This window comes from Lactuca sativa, chromosome 9, assembly GCF_002870075.4.
Source record: "Lactuca sativa cultivar Salinas chromosome 9, Lsat_Salinas_v11, whole genome shotgun sequence".
Taxonomy (NCBI): domain Eukaryota; kingdom Viridiplantae; phylum Streptophyta; class Magnoliopsida; order Asterales; family Asteraceae; genus Lactuca; species Lactuca sativa.
The window spans coordinates 88504545-88524277 of NC_056631.2; the positions used below are offsets into that span (position 1 = coordinate 88504545).

Consider the following 19733-nt stretch of genomic DNA (forward strand, 5'->3'; position numbering starts at 1 on the left):
TGGAAGACAACACCTCCTTGAACTTCAAGATCTTGCATAGGGTTTTTGATTCAAGATTATGAGTAAAACAACCAAAAGATGATGATGGATGAGTGATAGAACTCAAAAATATGGAAGAAACTTTCCAAAAAGCCTTGCAAAACACTTGCCAAAAAGTCTTGAATCAATTTGGGAGTTCTTAGAGAGTTTAGAGAGTATAGAAGTGAATGTTGTAAAATGAAAGGTGGAGAGGGGAGGTAGTGGCCGAGTTTTATACGAGAAGATGGTGGTGCCTTTTGATTAAAATAATCAAGATATGGTTCCTTGATTATTAAAATGAAGTATAGTGTTTTGAATTAAAAATTTGTGGTAATGTTTTTTTATTAAAATAATGAAGCATGGTCTTGTGAATATTTAATTCAATGCATGAAATTTTTGATTTTTTTTATAAGAATATCATGATTATGTTGGGATATGGTGGATTATATAGGAAAAGAAGAGACATAATTTGTCTTCTTATAGTTTATATAAAAATCTAGCCCTTTTTTATAAAAGTTTGTCATTTTTATAAAAGTGTGGTGAGATTTGAGAAATTGGTAAGGTTTAATTACTAATAAAAATATTGTTATTTAATATTATTAACAATAATATCAACACCTTATGATTAAGTTGGTTTTCTCAAATCTGTTGTATAAAATGTGAGTGTTAAACGTGATAACATTTCGTTTTCTTAATGTATGACCCTTTTTTTTCCAGAATAACCACCGGAGTATCAACTAAATATTAGGTCATATGATGTTTAAAATGTGTTTATGGATTTGTGAGCAAGTAAACCTTGTGTTATGAACATTACCCAATTCCCGATAATATTTGTATGTTTTATCGAATTACTACATTACCGTAGTTTACTGATCGCAATAAAAGCATTTATTCGATAATGAATTTCAAAATAATGTACGTAGCATTATAATATTCGATAATACATTAGGGAGGTTACGAAAATCACATTTTGCCTTTTTGACCTAATATACGCACAATTGACTTTTGTTGACCTTTGTCGACTTTTGTTAACCAAAATTGACGGTTGTCACATCATCCCGTTGAAAGGAATTTCATCCTGAAATTAGTCTTAGATATCGGGACATAAAGGTCCAAAGAGTTGGCCCGAAGATGAAGAAACTGCATTAACGCGTGCTTGGATATCCTACAAGATCAAAGTGAAAAGGAAATTTGCGAAAAACATATAAACTAAATGTAATTGTTACTTAAAATTTAAATTTAGTTTTTATTCTATATACTTATATACGTAAATAATTAAAAAAAATAAAGTGATATGTGGTGAGTATTTTTTAGGTTAAGTGGTGGGTGTCGATGAGATGACAACACTTTTGGTGTGGCGGAGAAGTAATTATACCCATAACGTTATGTTGAAAGGTTGCAAAAACAACATGACACAGCCTACCAAGGATGATTAAAAATGTATATGGAAGCTTTTTAAATGCTTTTTACAATTGACATCTTATAAAAAGAAGTGGAAAAGCCGATGCTTCTTACATGAAAGGTTTATCTTTAGTACTATGGAGACTAAAAAAATTAAAAAAATTAAAGAAAAAATACTAATCAGTATTTGTTTATGAATCCAAAAATTAACTAAACTCTACTCAATTAGGCGTCATAGCTCATAGGCACCCCATGTTTCTTGATTATTGCAATAGCCTTATCAACAATACGTTGTTGTGGATTAGATCCCTTACCCTGCAACGATACATAGCATTAGCTTCAAGAATGGAAGAATATGTTACATGAAGTTAAAAAAATATGTTGCTAGTTAAATGTCTATAATACCCTTCATAATTAATACACAAAATGAATCCAGTTGAACAAAATCAAAACCATTTATCATTCATATAAGTAACTTTAGCTTAATTTTTGCCAAAAACGGTTGCAAATAATATGTAAGATCCCAAAATGGAAACATTGCAATAGATAGCATATGGTTTATAAAAAATTTAAATGCAAGAAATAGCAATGCATAAGTACCGTTTTTTTTATATTACATCTAATACTAATCACCGCTAAATTACCATCAACTTCAAACGGATAACACCGCGGTTCTCTATCCAATAAAACATTTGGGTCGGCTATCATCATCATGAATATTTCTTGACATATATTCAATATCTTATCCTTGTCACCAATGTACACATTAATTTTACATTCCATCTTGCTAACTATCCCTTTCATGGTTCCAAGCTGCAACCAAAAGACTTAAAATTATATTAATTCCATAAAAAATATTAAATTGCACAAAACTTATTTACATACCTTTGTCGTATCCTTCAACCAACTCAAGATATTGTCAAAATTTTCTTTCATGTCCAAAAGTAGCCACAATCACTAGAAAGATAAAATAATAAAGGTTAAGTTTGAGAAACTTATTAGTCGTATAAGTAACTTGATATATTATCGTTAAAGCATTTATGAGAATGCAAAGAAAAAAAAAACTTACGTGCAATCCCAATCAACCCACAAATCAAAATAGCTTTCAAAGAAAACTCGAAGGCTTCACCTATAGCCAAAACACCAAGGACAAACAAGTAGGGGTGACAAATCGTGTCATCGTGTTTTTTTTTTGTCTGACACGACACGACACGACAATGTTTTATATAACACGAACACGACACGACACGACATGATCTCGGGTTTTTTTGAACTAACACGAAAACGAACCGATTAAAAAACGACAAACACGACACGACACGACAAAGATAACATGAAATAACAATTAATGTTTTTAATTAATATTTATTGATACATAACACGACAAACACGACAAAAAATGTTAAACCGTGTCAATTTCGTGTCAAATTTTGAACACGAACACGACACGACACGGCGACATGTTTTTTACATCTGACACGAACACGACACGAACACGAATTCGAATTTCAATTTCGTCTCAATTTCGTTTCGTGTCGTGTCATCAATTGTCACCCCTACAAACAAGACAACGGATAGTATTTAGAACTTCTATAAAGGTGACATAAGATCTAAATGTAACTTCTAAAGCACCCCAAAAAGTACTCTCAAATTGTCGTCCAAATGCTAGCCGTGGATATTTTTTTATCAAGTACCCATGCAAATTTCTTAACATCAATGGCCAGAAAACCCACACTCCAATAAACTTCGCAAGGGATAAACTAATAGAAACAATAACATGAGGAAGATACTTGTGGATATCCAAGATCTCCTTCACCTTTTGAAGATTATCACTTCCATCAAATCCACTAGAGCTCGAAGTCTCAAAAGCTTTTGTAATGGATGATGAATATAAAGGATGTTTAAACAAATGTGTAGTAACATGAAGCTAATTCCGGTCATGATGAGTTGTATGAAGTATCTATCTATCTACATCAATCCATGACATCAGGAAAAACATTTAAACATCAAACAAGTAGCTTATTTTTCTGAAATTTGAAATCTAGAGAGATACAAGTGTTGTAGTTCAACCCAACAGAAGCGACAAGTCCTCAATTGTAAATAAATCCATCTTAAGCAACCAAAGAACAGAAGCAACAAGGGAAAAATAACTTACAAACATATATAATATTAAACATGAAGGTCGACAGAGTTGCATAAAGCGATTAACACATAGAATTAAACAAGACTCCTGGGATTTAAGTAAAAAATCCTCCACCCACTAGACGTTTGACATTGGTGTTTTGCAGCTTACAAAGTTCCCACATTACATAGAAAAAGATAGGGGACTTACATGTTCCAAAGCGTCGAGGCAGTATATCGCACAGGTTGCCCTTCCTAATTCTTTTCATTTCTCTAGTTAAATTGACTTCACAACATAGGTAAAATTGTTGATTGTTTTTTGAGATGAAAAAGCTAAACAGTCTGTGGATCATACTTTTTTTAAAATCTATAAGAAGAAAACTGTTTGTTTTCAATTTTTACAAGTTATTACAATAAACTAAAAAGTTTAATAAATTGATTTTCAAATTTAAAAAAGTTTTTCAATACTAAATTTAAATAGTTCAAGTTTACAATATTAAAATGTTCCATGAAATTCAAAATCATTTTGATTTCACTTCATTTAAGAGATTTCATATTTAATCATACACCATTTGACTTTGGTCAATATTTTCTATAATAAAATATTTCAAATTTGATACACCATTTGACTTTGGTCAATATTTTCTATAATAAAATATTTCAAATTTGAAAGGGAAATGTGACTATAATACAATAAACATAAGTGTTTGGTCCGATTTATCATTTATGGTTTTTTTTTTTTTTTTTTTTTTTGCGCAATAAGTCGTCTACCTTTTACCATACATGTTAATTAAGTCATTGTCATTAGTTTTTAACATTCCCCCGTTAACAAATTATTCTAAAGAACAAATTACACGAATGGTCCTTAAGGTTTTGTTTTTTTCCTTAAAGTAGTCCTTACGAAACTTTTTTCCCTCAGATGGTACCAACGGAACAAACCTTGTACACAAAAGGTCCTTATGACTAACTTTGCTAACAGATTCTATTAAGTTTTGTTATGACAAAAAATACCCTTTGTTTTATGCACATAGATGGTCCTCTCTCTCTCTCCTCTCCCTCCTTTTATAGATCCAGGTAATGGGCGAACAAGATCACCACCAAATGCCTGATCATAAACTGCCCTTCTGTAAGACATAACAATGGCCTTGTTCTTTATGAAATCAATGTCATCATGTTCATCTGTAGGTTCCAAAACCAACTCCCTTACAAAATTAAGAGCCAATCTTGGCTGGAAACCTTCCCTGGCTTTCCCAATTGTGTTAATTGAATATACAGTTCCAGGCTCATAATCCACCTCATCAACATCAAAAAAAAAAAAAAAAAATGTGCATCGGTTTTTCTAAAATTCTGCTTATTCCGGCACATACAAGACAATCCAAGAACACTTCGCCTCCTTACTTCATCTATTGCCTCCTCCAAAGCCTTAACAAATGTTCTTGAATTTGTTTGTAGAGACTTCTCGGCAAAATTGGAATCAAATGGTATAAGTTCTGAAGAATCAAACCACCCATAACTATTGTCACTCATCGACTCCGCCCCTTTCCTCTTGTCAGCAGATCAACTCCATGGTGGTGATGCAGGCTCGATTAAACCCCCTATTGGGTTTCGATTTGGCGTGTCCGATATCAGCAACACCCAAACGGCCAAACCCCTCTTCCGATTCCAAATATATTTAAAGAGTTTGATTGGTTAATAAGCCTAAATCCACCATTTTATTGGATCACCACTACAAATCCAATCTTGTCGAAGCTAGAAGCCAGTGGTGACAATGCACCATAAAAAAAGAAATCGAAAACAGTAAATAAGAAGAATCAGAAGCCTGTGTGTGTGTGGAGTATGTCAGTGATATTTATGTCTCTGAAGAGACCTGGAAGATGGGCTAGGTGGGACATCGTCATTAGATGTAGCTTCAAAATTATCACTCTCGTCGGACATGCTTTCAGATCGATCTTCTCTAACCCTTCCTTGATTTCCTTTAAAGTTTTCACTATCAAACTGCTTTCTCAAAATCCTTCCATCTCCGACTTTTGTATGTTCATCATCTGGGTGAAACCCATGAAATCGAACCTCAAAACCCCTGCAATCGGACCCACCTGATTTCAGTCGAAACTAGATCTTCGCCAACATGCTGATTTTGATGGAATGATACCGATTTCAATCGGACCCTCTGTGTATGTATGTGTTTATGTCAATATTCGTGTGTGTATGTGTATATGTGTGTATGTGTATGTGAGAGAGAGAGAGAGGACCCCACCTTTTTTATTAGAAATTAACAAAACATTAAAATAAATATAAAAAAATAAAAACAAAGGGTATTTTTGTCTTTTCACACACACTTAACAGAATTTGTTACCAAAGTTAGTCACAGGTATCTTTTGTGTGCAAAGTTTGCTCTGTAGGTACCATCTAAGGGAAAAAAGTTTTGTAGGGACTACTTTAGGGAAAAAAAGAAAACCTAAAGGACTATTCATGTATTTGTTCTATTCTAAATTACACGAATAGCCCATATGGTTTAAATTTCTTTTGTAGTTGGTTCCAATTAGCATTGTTCATCATTGACACCACCATTCATTTCCAATAGCCACCACTGTTCATCTACAGGGTTGCCGTATTACCTGCAACCTCCATCGGTGCATCCTCCTTTGACGAGATACGACCTTACATCACGTCAACTTCAAAATCCAAGTCTCCCCCAAAAGCCATAATCATCTTCAAAAGAACTTGAATCAACGTCCACCCTACACCCGTCGTCGCCTCATTTTCAGCTTGTTGAACAAACCCCGAGTCGCCGGAAATTCTAAAACTAGACCTTATCACTCTAGGACTCAACATCCTCACAACATGGCCGGACAAAGTAGGCCCCTCCGACCTCGCATCAAACAACCGGAAAACAGAATTCAACATTTTAACAGACACATCCATGGCTTGCCCGTATGTTTCCAGGCTCGACACGTTGTTAAAAGTAGCCCAATTGCGATAAAATCGGTGTTGATAACAACTTACACACTAGACAATCGTAGGGAAACAAATCAATGATGATAGATGAATCCACCATAAACTCATCCACAGTGATGGATAAAGTCACCGAGAGGGATAAATGTGACAATGGAGCCGATGAATCTTGCTTTCAGGAGGGTGGGGTAGAAACTGAACTTTTGTCGTCCGGATGAAAGTGGTGGCGATGAAGTTGTCGGTCAGAGGAGAAGCATGTTTTTAGGAGTTTGGTGGTTGTGACCAAATTCGAAAGAAATTTAAACCATAGGGGGCATTCGTGTAATCTATAATAACTAGTTAACCGAGATGAATGATTAAAAACTAACGATAATTGCTTACTTATCATATAAAAGTTAGATGGTGATAATTGCTTACTTATCATATAAAAGTTAGATGGTCTAGTTCGCAAAAAAAAAAAAATAATAATAATAATAATAATGGTCAAATCGAAACAAACATCTAAGTTGATTGTACTACAGTAATATTTTTCATTTTTAAATCAAATTAGCATCGAAATAAAAAGGGTTACCGACATAAAATTCCTTATGTTTTTCAATTTTTGTTGGTTTTGTTTTTATCGATTTTAATGCGTTAAAGTCTAATATTCTTGAAAATTTGTTGTTTTTCGACGGCGTAGCCGAATTTTACCTTCTACAAGAATTAACCTTAGTTGACTGGGAGGGGTTACTGGTGTATATTTGTTGATTTTTTTTTGGAAATTTCTATTTAACATCTGGTTCATATATGAACAATGTTAATTCTCAACCTGGATATTTATATTCGTTTATTTTTATATGATTCTTGATCGGATGGTTACAACTCTATTCATTAATTTTAGTTCAGGGTAACATTCACTCACGTATATTTGTTTGTTTATAATCATTTAAGTTTTTTATTTATGATTGTTTTATCCTCAAATTTATTTCAGTTAAAAATATTAGCAAACAAACACAAACAATGTAACTTTTTAAACATACAAACTTGAAAAGGAAAATTCAATCTTTATGTGTTTATGTTCATTTGTTCAGTTAACGATTTGTGTTTGTTCAGTTAACTCATGAATAATTCAAAGACCAATTTTACCATCAAATTTTACCCCTATAAAAAAGTTGATATTCAGAAACAATTAGCAATGCACACCCATTAAAAACAACTGTAAATTCTCAAATAAAACTAAAATGATGAAGAAAATTGTACTACAACTCAAAAAGAGGATTTGCCTTTGACAAAAAGACTAAAGAAATTCTGAAGTTCAGGCAATATGTTGACAAAAACCACTTGAAAAACAGACTTTACTTCCTTCTTCCTGCTCAAACTGCATTATTCCAAAACAAGATTTAACAATCAGTATCATGTTTAAAGCTTGTTATGATAGTTACATGTTTATATGTAATATATATAGAAAGAATTAAACTTCTGTAAGATTCATACAAATATTATAATGCACAAGAAAAGGTTAAATCGATCTTTCTACGTATATCCTTAATAATCTAAGATCAAAAATTGAAATACAAAAGATCATTATAATACCTTAAATGTTGCTTGGGTACATGAACACTCTGACCCTCGACCCCTGAAAAGCAGAAACAATAACACAAATTGAGATGATTTCTTAACACGCAGAGCTAAAAAAACAATATTATGCAACAAAAATGTCAATCGCTAGTGATAATTACCATGGATTTAGGAGGGAGATTGGAGGTGAACTTAGCACGAACAATACCGGTGTTCCCATGAGGCCTGGTAACTTTTCCCCAAATGCAACGATAGTGTGATCCGTTCTTCTTCACCTTTGCTTTGTAGACGTACGCCATACGTTTCCCTTGATACCATGATACCTCATCTTTCGTGTTCACTCCTTCGATTTGAACCAACGATGTGTTCGGATACTGGTTCGATTTCGACCTAACCAAAATCATGAATAACATCAATAAACCCTTGATTTCCTAACTTGATTTCAATCAAAAAGAAAGCACAAACAGCATACCTTTTGTAGCCGAGAATCGTTCCTCGGGTGTAGAGTCTGAAAATAATCGTATTAAACTGTTAGAAAAGTCATCCGAGTGTATGAATCGTGATGATTTGAGAATCGATTTTCTAAGAGAAGCATTGTACCTGACGCGTTCACCTTGACGTCCCTTCACCATTTTCGATTTCCAGAAGATAGACGAAAGCCTGCGCCGATGTGTATAAACCCTAGTTCTAGTTTTCCACCATGTCCTTTATATTCTCGAAGTTAAATGGGCTTTCTATAGGGTTTTTGAATTAGCTGGTGCCCGGTATTTTAAGGCCCAAGTACCCTGTCTAATGTACCGTTTGTTAAATAAATCTCTTCATTTGATACTAATTCTTTTATTTGATACTAGTAATAAACAATCAAAATACATATATAAGAATAAATCTTGATTTATTATGATTTTTTATACAATTTAGTGTGTGTTAAGTTTACGAATGCAAGAGGCTTTGAAAAATATAGCAAAACCTAGAAAAATTCATAAAAGCATTGTTAAATACAACTCAAACATGATTAATGTAAATAAACCTTAAAAGCTATATAATCTCTCAAATAAAACCACCAAAGTTTAAAAATGAATAACAATGTCCCACTTAGGGTGAAAATGAGGCCAACTCGGCTCAAGATTCATCAAACTCGAACTCGATTTGTTTAAATTTTATTGGGCTCGAGCTCGGCTCGTCACCCGTTTCAGGCCTTATGGCATAAAATTCGAGATTGACCCGTGAATAACTATATTGATTTGTTAAATCATTTTTATTCATCTTTCTCTTTGTAAATATCTCTAAATGCACCATCTCTTCCATTTTTATGCATTATAGATAATAAAAACAGAAAGATAATATAAGCAGGTATGAGTAACCAATAAAGATAATAAATAATAATGTTATTATATAGAGAAAATATTAATCAATTAGGTCTTATAAGTACATTAAGTATAAATAAGTTTTAAAAAACCCCATTAAGTTGTAGTAGTAATTAGTTAAAAGAAAAATGTCTCATAAATTATAAAACTCTTAAGTTATAGTATTTAAATATCAAAAATAGCGTTCATTAGTAAAGGAAAATTAGAAGACAATTAGATTTCAAATGAATGTGGTTGAAGGAAAAATATATGTATTATTACAGACATATAATACAAATAGAAAGTTAATATATTACATGTTGGGTCCTACTCTTTGCAACCCTAAAAATTACAAATAAAAATAGCATGTCATTCAAATAAAATTATGTTAAATCTATCAATATAGTTGTAACGTCTGGTTCAGGTATTAATAAACTTTTATGTATAAATCTTTATTGAGGTGGCCACGGTGTGGTGGAGCATCACCACGACGTAGCAGAGCGTTTTGTATCGCGAGTTTTTAATGACCACCATGGCATGGCGGCTTATAACCATGGCGTGGTGGTGATTAAATGAGAAACTCAAATTTGTGGGGTTTGCACCCCTATTAATTGATAAACCCAAATATGTGGGGTTTGCACCCCTATTTAAGGGAATGTAATGGCTAGGGTTGTTCACCCTCAAACACCATCAAACTCTCTCAGACTCTAAGCAAACCCTAACCCTCCAACTTGCCTTTTGAGCCTTTAGTGGTGATTTTTGGGTATTAGAAGAAGAAGAAGCTGACATTTGGGCTTGGATTCAACAAGGGACTCTTCTCATCTTCTTATAGGGCATCTTCTAGACTTTTGTAAGTCCTCAAGTTCCATGCTTTTTAGTTCTTTGTGCATAGATCTAGGTTTTTAAGCCTTATTCTTCACTTTGTGACTTATTGAGTGTTGGAATTCCATAAAGTTTCCAACTTTATGGATTCTTGAAATCCTTTTGGGGTTAGGAGTGTTGAATCTGGAATTTCTTAGAGTTTTGAACTCTTTCATGTGATCTTGGCCATTTTTGCTCTATTTCGACCTAGTTTGAGTTCAAGACATGCATTGGACATACATGTCTATAAAGCAATGATTTTTATGGTTCGTTAGATGATAGAATGCCTTATGGAAAGTTTGAATGGTTGGTTTGATGGATTAAGAGCTTATTAGAATAAGTTTGTCTGAACAGTCACCACGGCGTGGCGGATAGCTGCCATGCGACTGTTTCATCCTCTAGTCACCACGGCGTGGCTGGAGCTAACCACGATGTGGCGACTGGCTGAGTTGAATAGTTGACTTTGACCTTTGACCAGGGTTTGACCAAGTTTGACATAGGGGTATTTTGGGTATTTTGAGTTGTATTTAAGAATTGGTCACTATTGGATGGATAGGTGACTGACTAGTAGAGTTGATATTCAGAGATGTGTCCTATTTAGCGATCATTTCAAACTAAGAGATGAGTTTTCCTCAATATACTTATGGATAGAAGGCACCAAGGTCGGCCTGCTAGATTTGATATCCTGGTATATTGATATATGTTATATTAATTATACGGTAGATATGTATGATTACCTAATGATTACTGATACACATTAAACTGGTAGAGCTATTTGATTACATGTATTACTGGATATATGTTAGACTAGTAGATATGTATGACTACCTTTATTTGATGGCTATTGATTGTTATGATATATGTTGATGTGTTACGGTTGGTTGGGTTGATGCGGTCATGCTTGATGATGAAGGCCAAGATACCCAGGGCGGTCCAAATAGACTGAAAGCCTGCGAGGCGGTCCAGTTAGGCCGAAGGCCCGGAGGACGGTCCAGATAGGTTGTAGGCCCGACGTGGTTGTCCAGTCACGTTGAAGGCTCAGAGAGCGATCCATATAAGCTGTAGGCCCAGTGTGGCGGTCCAGTTAGGTCGTGGGCTCATGTATGCATGTTGTTATTTATAAGGTTGTGTGTGGTACTTTAGGGGAACTCACTAAGCTTTGGTTTATGGTTTAAGTTTATGTTTCAGGTACTTCAGATGATGATCGTGCACATCTTCCTGTTTTTATGATATTGGATCTTGGGATACTATGATTATGATTATACTTTTTTGAAATAGTGGGTTTTTTTTGTTAAACACTTTATGGTTAATGGGTTGTTTTTTGAAAAACTTAAATTTCTATGATTTTTGGGATGTTGCAATAGGCAAGAAACTATATGACTTTTGCATCAGATAAGGAAAAAATATACGGTCAATTTTATTTCTAGAGCAACAACAATGTGACAACGTTAACCACATAAAGCTACCCTAAATTATATACCATATTGTTAACCTATAAAATTGAGATTTAGAAGAGGATGTTAACATGGCATAGCCAAGAAAATATATAAAACAGACTACAATTTAGGTTTAAACCTCGTGACAGTTGAGGGTCGCTGTTAGAATGAACAACTAACTGAATAATGAGTGAAGGGGATATAGGGATTAAAAGGTCATACACGAGAAATAAGAAATGTAATCATGAAAGATAATGTTGGGATTAGGCCTTGCATTTGTTATTGTGTCGTGTTTTGTTGAGGCGATGAGATAATCATTGACTAATAAGGCCTCATATTCTCCATCTTATCCCTATTATTTCGCTTCCAACATCTTTTCCTTTATTGGTTTTGGTAAGGGGCTTCAATGCGAACCATCTGGTTAAGGTTTTGAGAGAGCGAATTCAGAGAGAATGGATGAGGTTGACTGAGATTTCTTTTGAGAAAGTAAGAAAGAAAGTGTGCCTTGAAAATTAAAGCATAATGAAGCAGTGAAGATAACTATTCTTACGAACTGACCTTAGGAATAGTGATAATATTTTTTTCAAATGTTAGAGTTTATAATCTTTCTAAATCTTATGAAGGAGGTCGTTTGACTGAATGTGCTTCAAGGTAGGCCTTATACTTGCATCATATTCATTTGAAACCTACATGTGATAACTAACAAAACTAGGTCAATGTTCGCCGGTTAAACCACCACGAACCCACTTGTAATAGGACCTAATGTACAGTATGCCATACTTTTAATGCATATAAAGTTTTCATACTTCAAATTGCATACAGAATACCCTTTTGTCCCCAGTGAATGTTGATCACTAACGAAGAAAACAATATTCACATTTAATAAGTATTGATTAATGCATTAAAAATAAGATTTATGCGTTAGGTATACTTATGAACAAATTATACTCTAATTGGATAGAAAATGTTAACACAATTTAGTGAATATAAAGAATGCTAAGAACAAAGATCATATGCGAAAGTTATGCCTCTTTTACCGAAGCAAATCAGTTATATAACTGATTTCCCATAAACGAACACCGAATCGATTCATTAGGATAGCTACGCATCTTGTTAAGTGTTTTTGACCAAGTTTTTGAACTCATATTATACTCTATTAGTTGATTTCATGCTTACGATTTTCAATTCATGTTTGAGGTACTTCCGGATCCAAGGGGAAGAGCTCGGGGTGATCGCATCGCACACACCACGTTGTTCCGTATTTTATTTGACTCTGATGTATCTGGATGTTTTGGTTACACTTTGATTCTATTATGGTTTTATACAACATGTTTGGGTTGATGGTTTATTTATAATTAAAATGAAATTTTTGGTCGTAATTTTTGGGACGTTACACATAATTCCGGCCAAACATCAACAGCCTTGAAGCAGTAGTGAACACAAATGCAACAATCCCTCACTAGAATCCTAGCACCAATGTGAACCACCACCGACAGGTTACTTGATTCTTCTTTATTCGTTCTGCTATTCATTGAAACTCTTTCAATTAACTCGGAATTGCACTTATTCTTATAAGTATAGTCATATTTAATAAACTTTAGTAAATCATGACGAATATCTTTATCACTCTTGTGGTGGACTAAATCAATGCACAACCTAGTGTACTTGATCTCCTAGTCCTTCACTTGACACGTTGTCAAAGAATTAGTATAATTTCCAAATATGAAGTCTCTCATTCATCACGCAACCAAGTTGTATGATTGCAAGTTTTTGTCCAATTGAAACTTGGGCAATGAGAAACTCTCCCTATTTGGTAAATTCTCGACATTTCCACAAATAACATAATTAAGAATCAAATCCTTTATTGCTAATAATAGAAACCTTCAAACATCAATTTATCATACATGCCATTGCAAGGATAAATAAATAAGATAAAATCAAAATTTATTTTATTGCGGAAAAACTTGTCCTTACAATGCAATTCAATTGAAAAACTATGTTATTACATATTTCTTAACAATCTATTCTAACTCCAAGTAGTAGCTCAAAAATCCAATCTTCAAACAATGCGATCGAAATCCACTTTCTTCACGATTAGATTCAACTCACTTATTCCCTTAAGCTTCCTCTCTTTTCTTCGATACTACAAAACATCAAAATGTAATCTTATCACATCATGTATTAAGAATCTAGAATAGGAACTTAAAAGAGTTAGTTAATGGATTTTACCTGAAGCAGAGCCATACGTCTTGACTCTCCCATCTCTTAGATCTCTCAGGTAGTTTGGGCAGCTTCATATCCAATGCCCCTTCTCTAGGCAATAAAAGCAAATGGACTCCTTTGGCATAGCACATCGGACAATCACAGACTTAGTTCTTTTTGGACTTCCAATGTTGCCAGTGTCAATTGCAGTTTGGGAGTTTGGCTCACCCGAAAAATTTGCTTGACCAGCACGCCAAGTCATTGCTAATTTAGCAGCTATAAGCAAATAGGTGAGATCAATGAGGGATACGTCGTGATCCATCATATAGTACTCTCTAACGAACTTACTATATGATTAAGGAAGTGACTGAAGAACCCAGTCAACAGTCAACTCACTTGAAATCTCGACACCCAACATGCTTAACCTATCAATGTGTGACTTCATCTCTAAGACGTGTGCACACACAGGTTTCCCATCTTCATGTTTACTTGCCAAAAAGGCTTGAGTGAGCTTGAACTTTTCAAGCCTTCGAACTTGTGAGTTAGGGAGATTAATTGGAGGAGGTGGAGGAAGTGAAGCATGATCTCTGGTTCCTCGATCATATCGTGAAACATCATCTTCATTTGGAAAACTTGTTCCATGGGATTTGGGAAGACCATGATTGTCAGAACTAAACATCTACAAAATGGGAGAAAATTCAAGTTAAGTTGATTAGAATCCTTGATGTAACACCCAAATGAAACATCAAGGCTAGGATCCAACACAATACTCTACAACCTAGAAGAGGGATGTAGTAATCTAGTCGCAGAATATTTGAAGGTAGGTAAATGACGATTTACCAGTTTTCACCATGAAAAACGAAAAGGAAGTTTAATTTTTAAATGAATTGAAACTCCTAGATCTTTTGAGATTCATTGAACTTTTCAATGACATGTTTAATCTCGACTATGCCCTACAATTTGTGACCGGGATGCCGAGAATCACAAATAAGGTGTGAATAACCATACGAATCACGTAGTGCACCCAATGCTACTATCACCTAATCAATGTGCCGATTAGCCACACACGCTCCATTGATCTATGAAAAACATCGAGTCACCCTTCGCTACCAATGTCATCCCCAAATTAGTGTGTCAGTTAACCACACACGCTCCACTAACGTTTGATAAGGGTACGAAGTGTAATTCCATGGATTAGCATACAATTTCACATTTTGCCTAAAGTAACTATGATTTGGGAATTTGTAAAAGCATTTAGTTACTTTGTACTTCATTATACTTATAATGGAAGGTTTCTGTTCTATCCTACCCGTTCGGCTAACGACCCTCCACTAGTCAAGAGTGCGGTGGGTAAGAGTGGATACCCATTCAATCACCATTTTATAGGCAATTTCCTTAAACACCCCTTATAGACCAGCTTCGTGAATGAGGCCTACTAACGGTAAGACTAACTATTTACTCATACATATATATAATATTAGAATTTTAATGTTACATATAGTATAGGGTGTATTTTGCACTTTTAAAATACTAGGTGGTTCAATTTAGTAAATTATACTTTTAATTTAATTAAATGTAAACCAAAACTTTATGGGTTTATTAAATCTCTTTTAATTATACACTTTAATTAATTAATAAAACCATAAGGGTGTGATTTGAACTTTTCAAATTACTAGGGTTTTAGAATTTAACATTTCCAAATTAAACTTTTAATCAACTTTTAAATTCCAAAACTTTAGGGAAAGTTTTGAAACATTTCAAAACATTAGGGTTTAGAATTTAAATATTTCAAAATTAAACTTTTAATCAAAAAATTTAAATTCCAAAACTTGAGGGCAAGTTTTGAAACTTTTCAAAACATTAGGGTTTAACTTATTTAAATTTCAAAAACAAAACTTTTAAGTTCAAATTTAAACTATAAAACCTAAAGGGTGCAATTTGAAACTTTTTCACAAGATAATTCAAATCTAAATTACAAATAATCAATATTTATCTAATAAAACAAAAGATTATATAAATTAGACAATTATCTTCAATTTTGGCAAGGATAAACTCCAAATATTGATAAAAATCGGATTTTATTAATATAAAGCGTTTTAGGTAATTATCTATAGCCAAAACAGGAAGAAAATCGCGAAATATAGCTGTCAGACCCGCTGACTCATCGAGTCAACACTGGACTCGTCGAGTTCACCACGGACTCGGCGAGTTCAGCCATGGACTCGGCGAGTCCAGCCTCCAGAAACACTAATTTTCGATTTTTAAGCAAGAATAATCCATTATAGCATCAAATACATCAAACAAACATCCCTAGGCTCTGATACCACTGATCGGTTTTGAGCAAAACATCAGTCCTATGGTGTACATGCAAACCCTAATAGCTTTTGGATCTAGTTTGTCTAATGAACATGCAATTGAATATCCAAAGCTATAAACCCTAGATCTATCAAATAAGAACTGAAATAAGGGTTTAGTAATTACCTTTGATTGTTATATTGCAATAACAATCAATTCCTTGCTTTGATTGGCTTCAGAAAGCTTAGTGCCTCAAGTGCTGCACCTCTAATGGAGTCACAAACACCATTAAGCAACTAGATGAAGAAGGAGAAGAGAGGAGGCACCCAAAAACGTCTAGAAACCCTAAGGATTCAGTTACACACGTTTTTGGGGCCTAAGGGGTTCTTTATATACATGTAGGCTATTAGGGTTTACAACTAGGAAACCCTAATCTTGTTGCTTAAGCCCTAAGCAGCCCATGGACTCCTTTAACATATCCCTTGGACGAATTCTTAATGGGCTTCCCATAGAATTCGTCCAACCTATATTATTTAGGTAATCTATAGCCCAATTGCAATTATCTTATAATTACAAATCCAGTCCCCTAAGTTTAATTAATCTCTTTTAGCCACAAAATTAATTCTTTATTAATTCTTGACTAATATTAATTAAACAATATGATTTCTCCTTTAATATATTATTCTCATAATATATTAATAAATCATATTTAAACCTTTATCTCCTTAATTCATCCTACATATTGCTATGGTGAAGGCAACCCAAAAGGACCATGCTCATAATCGGGTCAAGTACATACCAAAATAGTTATGGACTTAGACACTAATCCAACAAATATGAGCCCGTACTACTAGAAGCATAGGACCCGTATGTGTAAAAGGTAAGTCACAACCCCTAGGGTCTTGATGTAGATTGGTTCCTATGGTGTGATATGTGTTTCATCTGATATATCTCTGGTTTATTTTCAGTATGGTGTTCACGAGGGGATCCGTATCAGGAGCGAGTGGCCAGGATATGTCATGGTTGATAGAGGATCAACTTAGGATATGATTCATGAAGAGTTTGTTTCTATTGGGGGGGGGGAAGATACTGGAGTTGTTTGTGTAACATCCATTGGGCCCAGAGTAGTAGGTTGCTTTTGAAACGTAGGTTGCTTTTGAGACATTGCGACAGAGGTTATGTGAGGCCTCGGTGTTGACCCTTCCAAAGGGTGTCGAGGATTTTGTGGTATTTTATGATACATCCATCACTGGTTTGGGGGCGGTCCTTATGCAAAGGGGATGAGTGATTGCTTATGCTTCTTGGCAGCTGAAGCCGCATGAGGCACGATATCCTACTCATGACTTGGAGTTGGGGGAAATCGTGTTTGCCCTCAAGATTTGGAGATACTATCTATATGGGGTCTGTTGTATCATTTACACAGATCACAAGAGTTTACGATATATCTTATGGACCAGGCGAATCTGAACACGAGGCAACGCAGGTGGATGGATGTTGTCATCAATTATGATTACAAGATCCTTTACCATTCGGGTAAAGCGAATGTGGTAGCAGATGCCTTGAGCTATAAGTCGGTTGGATCTTCAGCTGGAGAAATGTGTATGAGGATATCCATTCATTCCCCACTTTTGGATTTGATCAGAGGGGCACAGGAAGAAGGAGTTAAGAAGGAGAACTAGAAACAAGAGAGGATAATAGGCGAGATCAACAGGTTTGTCACTGATAGTCGGGGGTTGTTGACCCGGTGTGGTCGGGTTTAAGTTCCAGTTTATGGTGGGATCAGGCAGATATTGTTGGAGGAGGCTCATAAGTCTCGCTTTTCTATACACACGGGAGCCACCAAGATGTATCGGGAGTTGAGATTAAGTTACTAGTGGTCGTGTGTGAAGAAGGAGATAGCCAGGTATGTAGAGAGGTGCTTGACTTGTAGGACGGTCAAGGCCGAGCATCAGAGGCCACATGGCAAGCTACATGCTTTGGAGGTTCCCATGTGGAAGTGGGAACAAATCACCATGGATTTTATCACCAAGTTGCCGAAGACTGCCAAGGGTTTTAATGCTATATGGGTCATCGTGGATCGATTGACCAAGAGCCCACTTTTTGGCCATCCGGGAGAGCTCTTCGGCCGAAAAGTTGGTTGATGTGTATGTTCGAAAGATTGTTGATCATCATGGGGTTCCGGTCTCCATTGTATCATACCAAGATGTTCGGTTCACCTCCCGATTCTAGCAGAAGTTCCATGAGGAACTAGGAACGAGGCTACATTTCAACACTACTTATCATCCACAGATCGGCAACCAAAGTGAGCGGACCATCCTAACACTTGAGGATATGTTGCGGGATTTTGTTATAGATTTTGGAGGGATTTGGGATTCCTACATACCTCTTGCAGAGTTTTCCTACAACAATAGCTATTACTCTAGCATTGGTGCCCCACCTTTTGAGCTCTTGTATGGTCGGAGATGTCGTACCCCAGTGTGTTGGGGGGAGGTTGATCACAGAGTCATGGGAAGGACTGAAGTAGTCCTTCAGACCACATAACTTATTTAACATATCAAGAAGAGACTATAGACAACTCAGAGTCGACAGAAGAGTTATGCAGATTGGCGCCGATCGGAGTTTGAATTTCAAGTCGGTGATATGGTACTACCAAAGGTCTCACCCTGGTAGGGTGTGATATGCTTCAGGAAGAGGGGAAAATTAGGCCCCCGGTATATTGGGTCGTTCCGTGTGATCACCAGGGTAGGCAGGGTGGCCTACTGGTTAGATTTGTCGAGTTAGATCAGCCAGATCCACAACACTTTCCATGTTTCGTAATTGCGAAAGTACGTGTGGGACGATGAGGTCGTGGTCCCCTTGGATGATATTCAGGTCGATTAACACCTGAATTATATTGAGAGGCCGGTATCGATAGTGGGAAGGAAGATGAAGATCATGCACAACTAGGAGATACTTTTGTTAAAGGTTCAGTGGCAACATCATAAAGGCTCTGAGTGGACGTGCGAGCCGAAGGTGGAGATGTGGGAGCATTATCCTAAGTTGTTCGTGATGACCGACTTCAAGGATGAAGTCTAGCTTAAGTGGGGGAGAGTTGTAACATCCTGATGTTGAGGTATTTTCGATTTTAACCCTATGTATAAATAAATATTGCAATTTAGTCCCTGAGTATAAGAAAGAGTGCAAAATGGCCCATAGTGGCATTTTGGTAATTTTGGGCAATGGGGTAGTATATTGGGCGTACGTTGTGTACGATGAGCGTACTATGGCGGACCCTAGTACGTTGGGCGTACACCTCGTACGCAGGGCGTACGTGGAGGAAGTTCAAACCCTAATTTTTAAGGTTTGGTCCATATATAAACATCATTATAACCTCACTTATCATTCTCTCATCAGCCCCCATATGAGATTTCGACCCTCTAGCAAACCCTAAGTGAGAAGAGTGTTTTGAGCTCATTTTTGTGCCTTTTTGGTGTTCTTGAAGAAGGAGAAGTTGGTGCAAGGACCTTGAAGTTTGGAAGCAACTTAGATCCGAGATTCCACACTTGCT

At 35.5% G+C, this 19733-nt stretch overlaps 1 protein-coding gene across 1 annotated transcript; it reads right to left on the reverse strand.

Moving 5' to 3' along the window:
* Positions 1-7677: 7677 nt before the first annotated feature.
* On the reverse strand, positions 7678-8770 carry LOC111882015 (60S ribosomal protein L35a-1). The gene is made up of 5 exons (XM_023878386.3): positions 8650-8770; positions 8522-8557; positions 8211-8439; positions 8065-8107; positions 7678-7849 (listed from the first exon to the last, which is right to left on the reverse strand). Exons 1-4 carry the CDS (start codon positions 8679-8681, stop codon positions 8066-8068), a joined length of 339 nt encoding a protein of 112 aa, XP_023734154.1. The 5' UTR covers positions 8682-8770; the 3' UTR covers positions 7678-7849; position 8065.
* Between the last annotated feature and the right edge of the window lie 10963 nt (positions 8771-19733).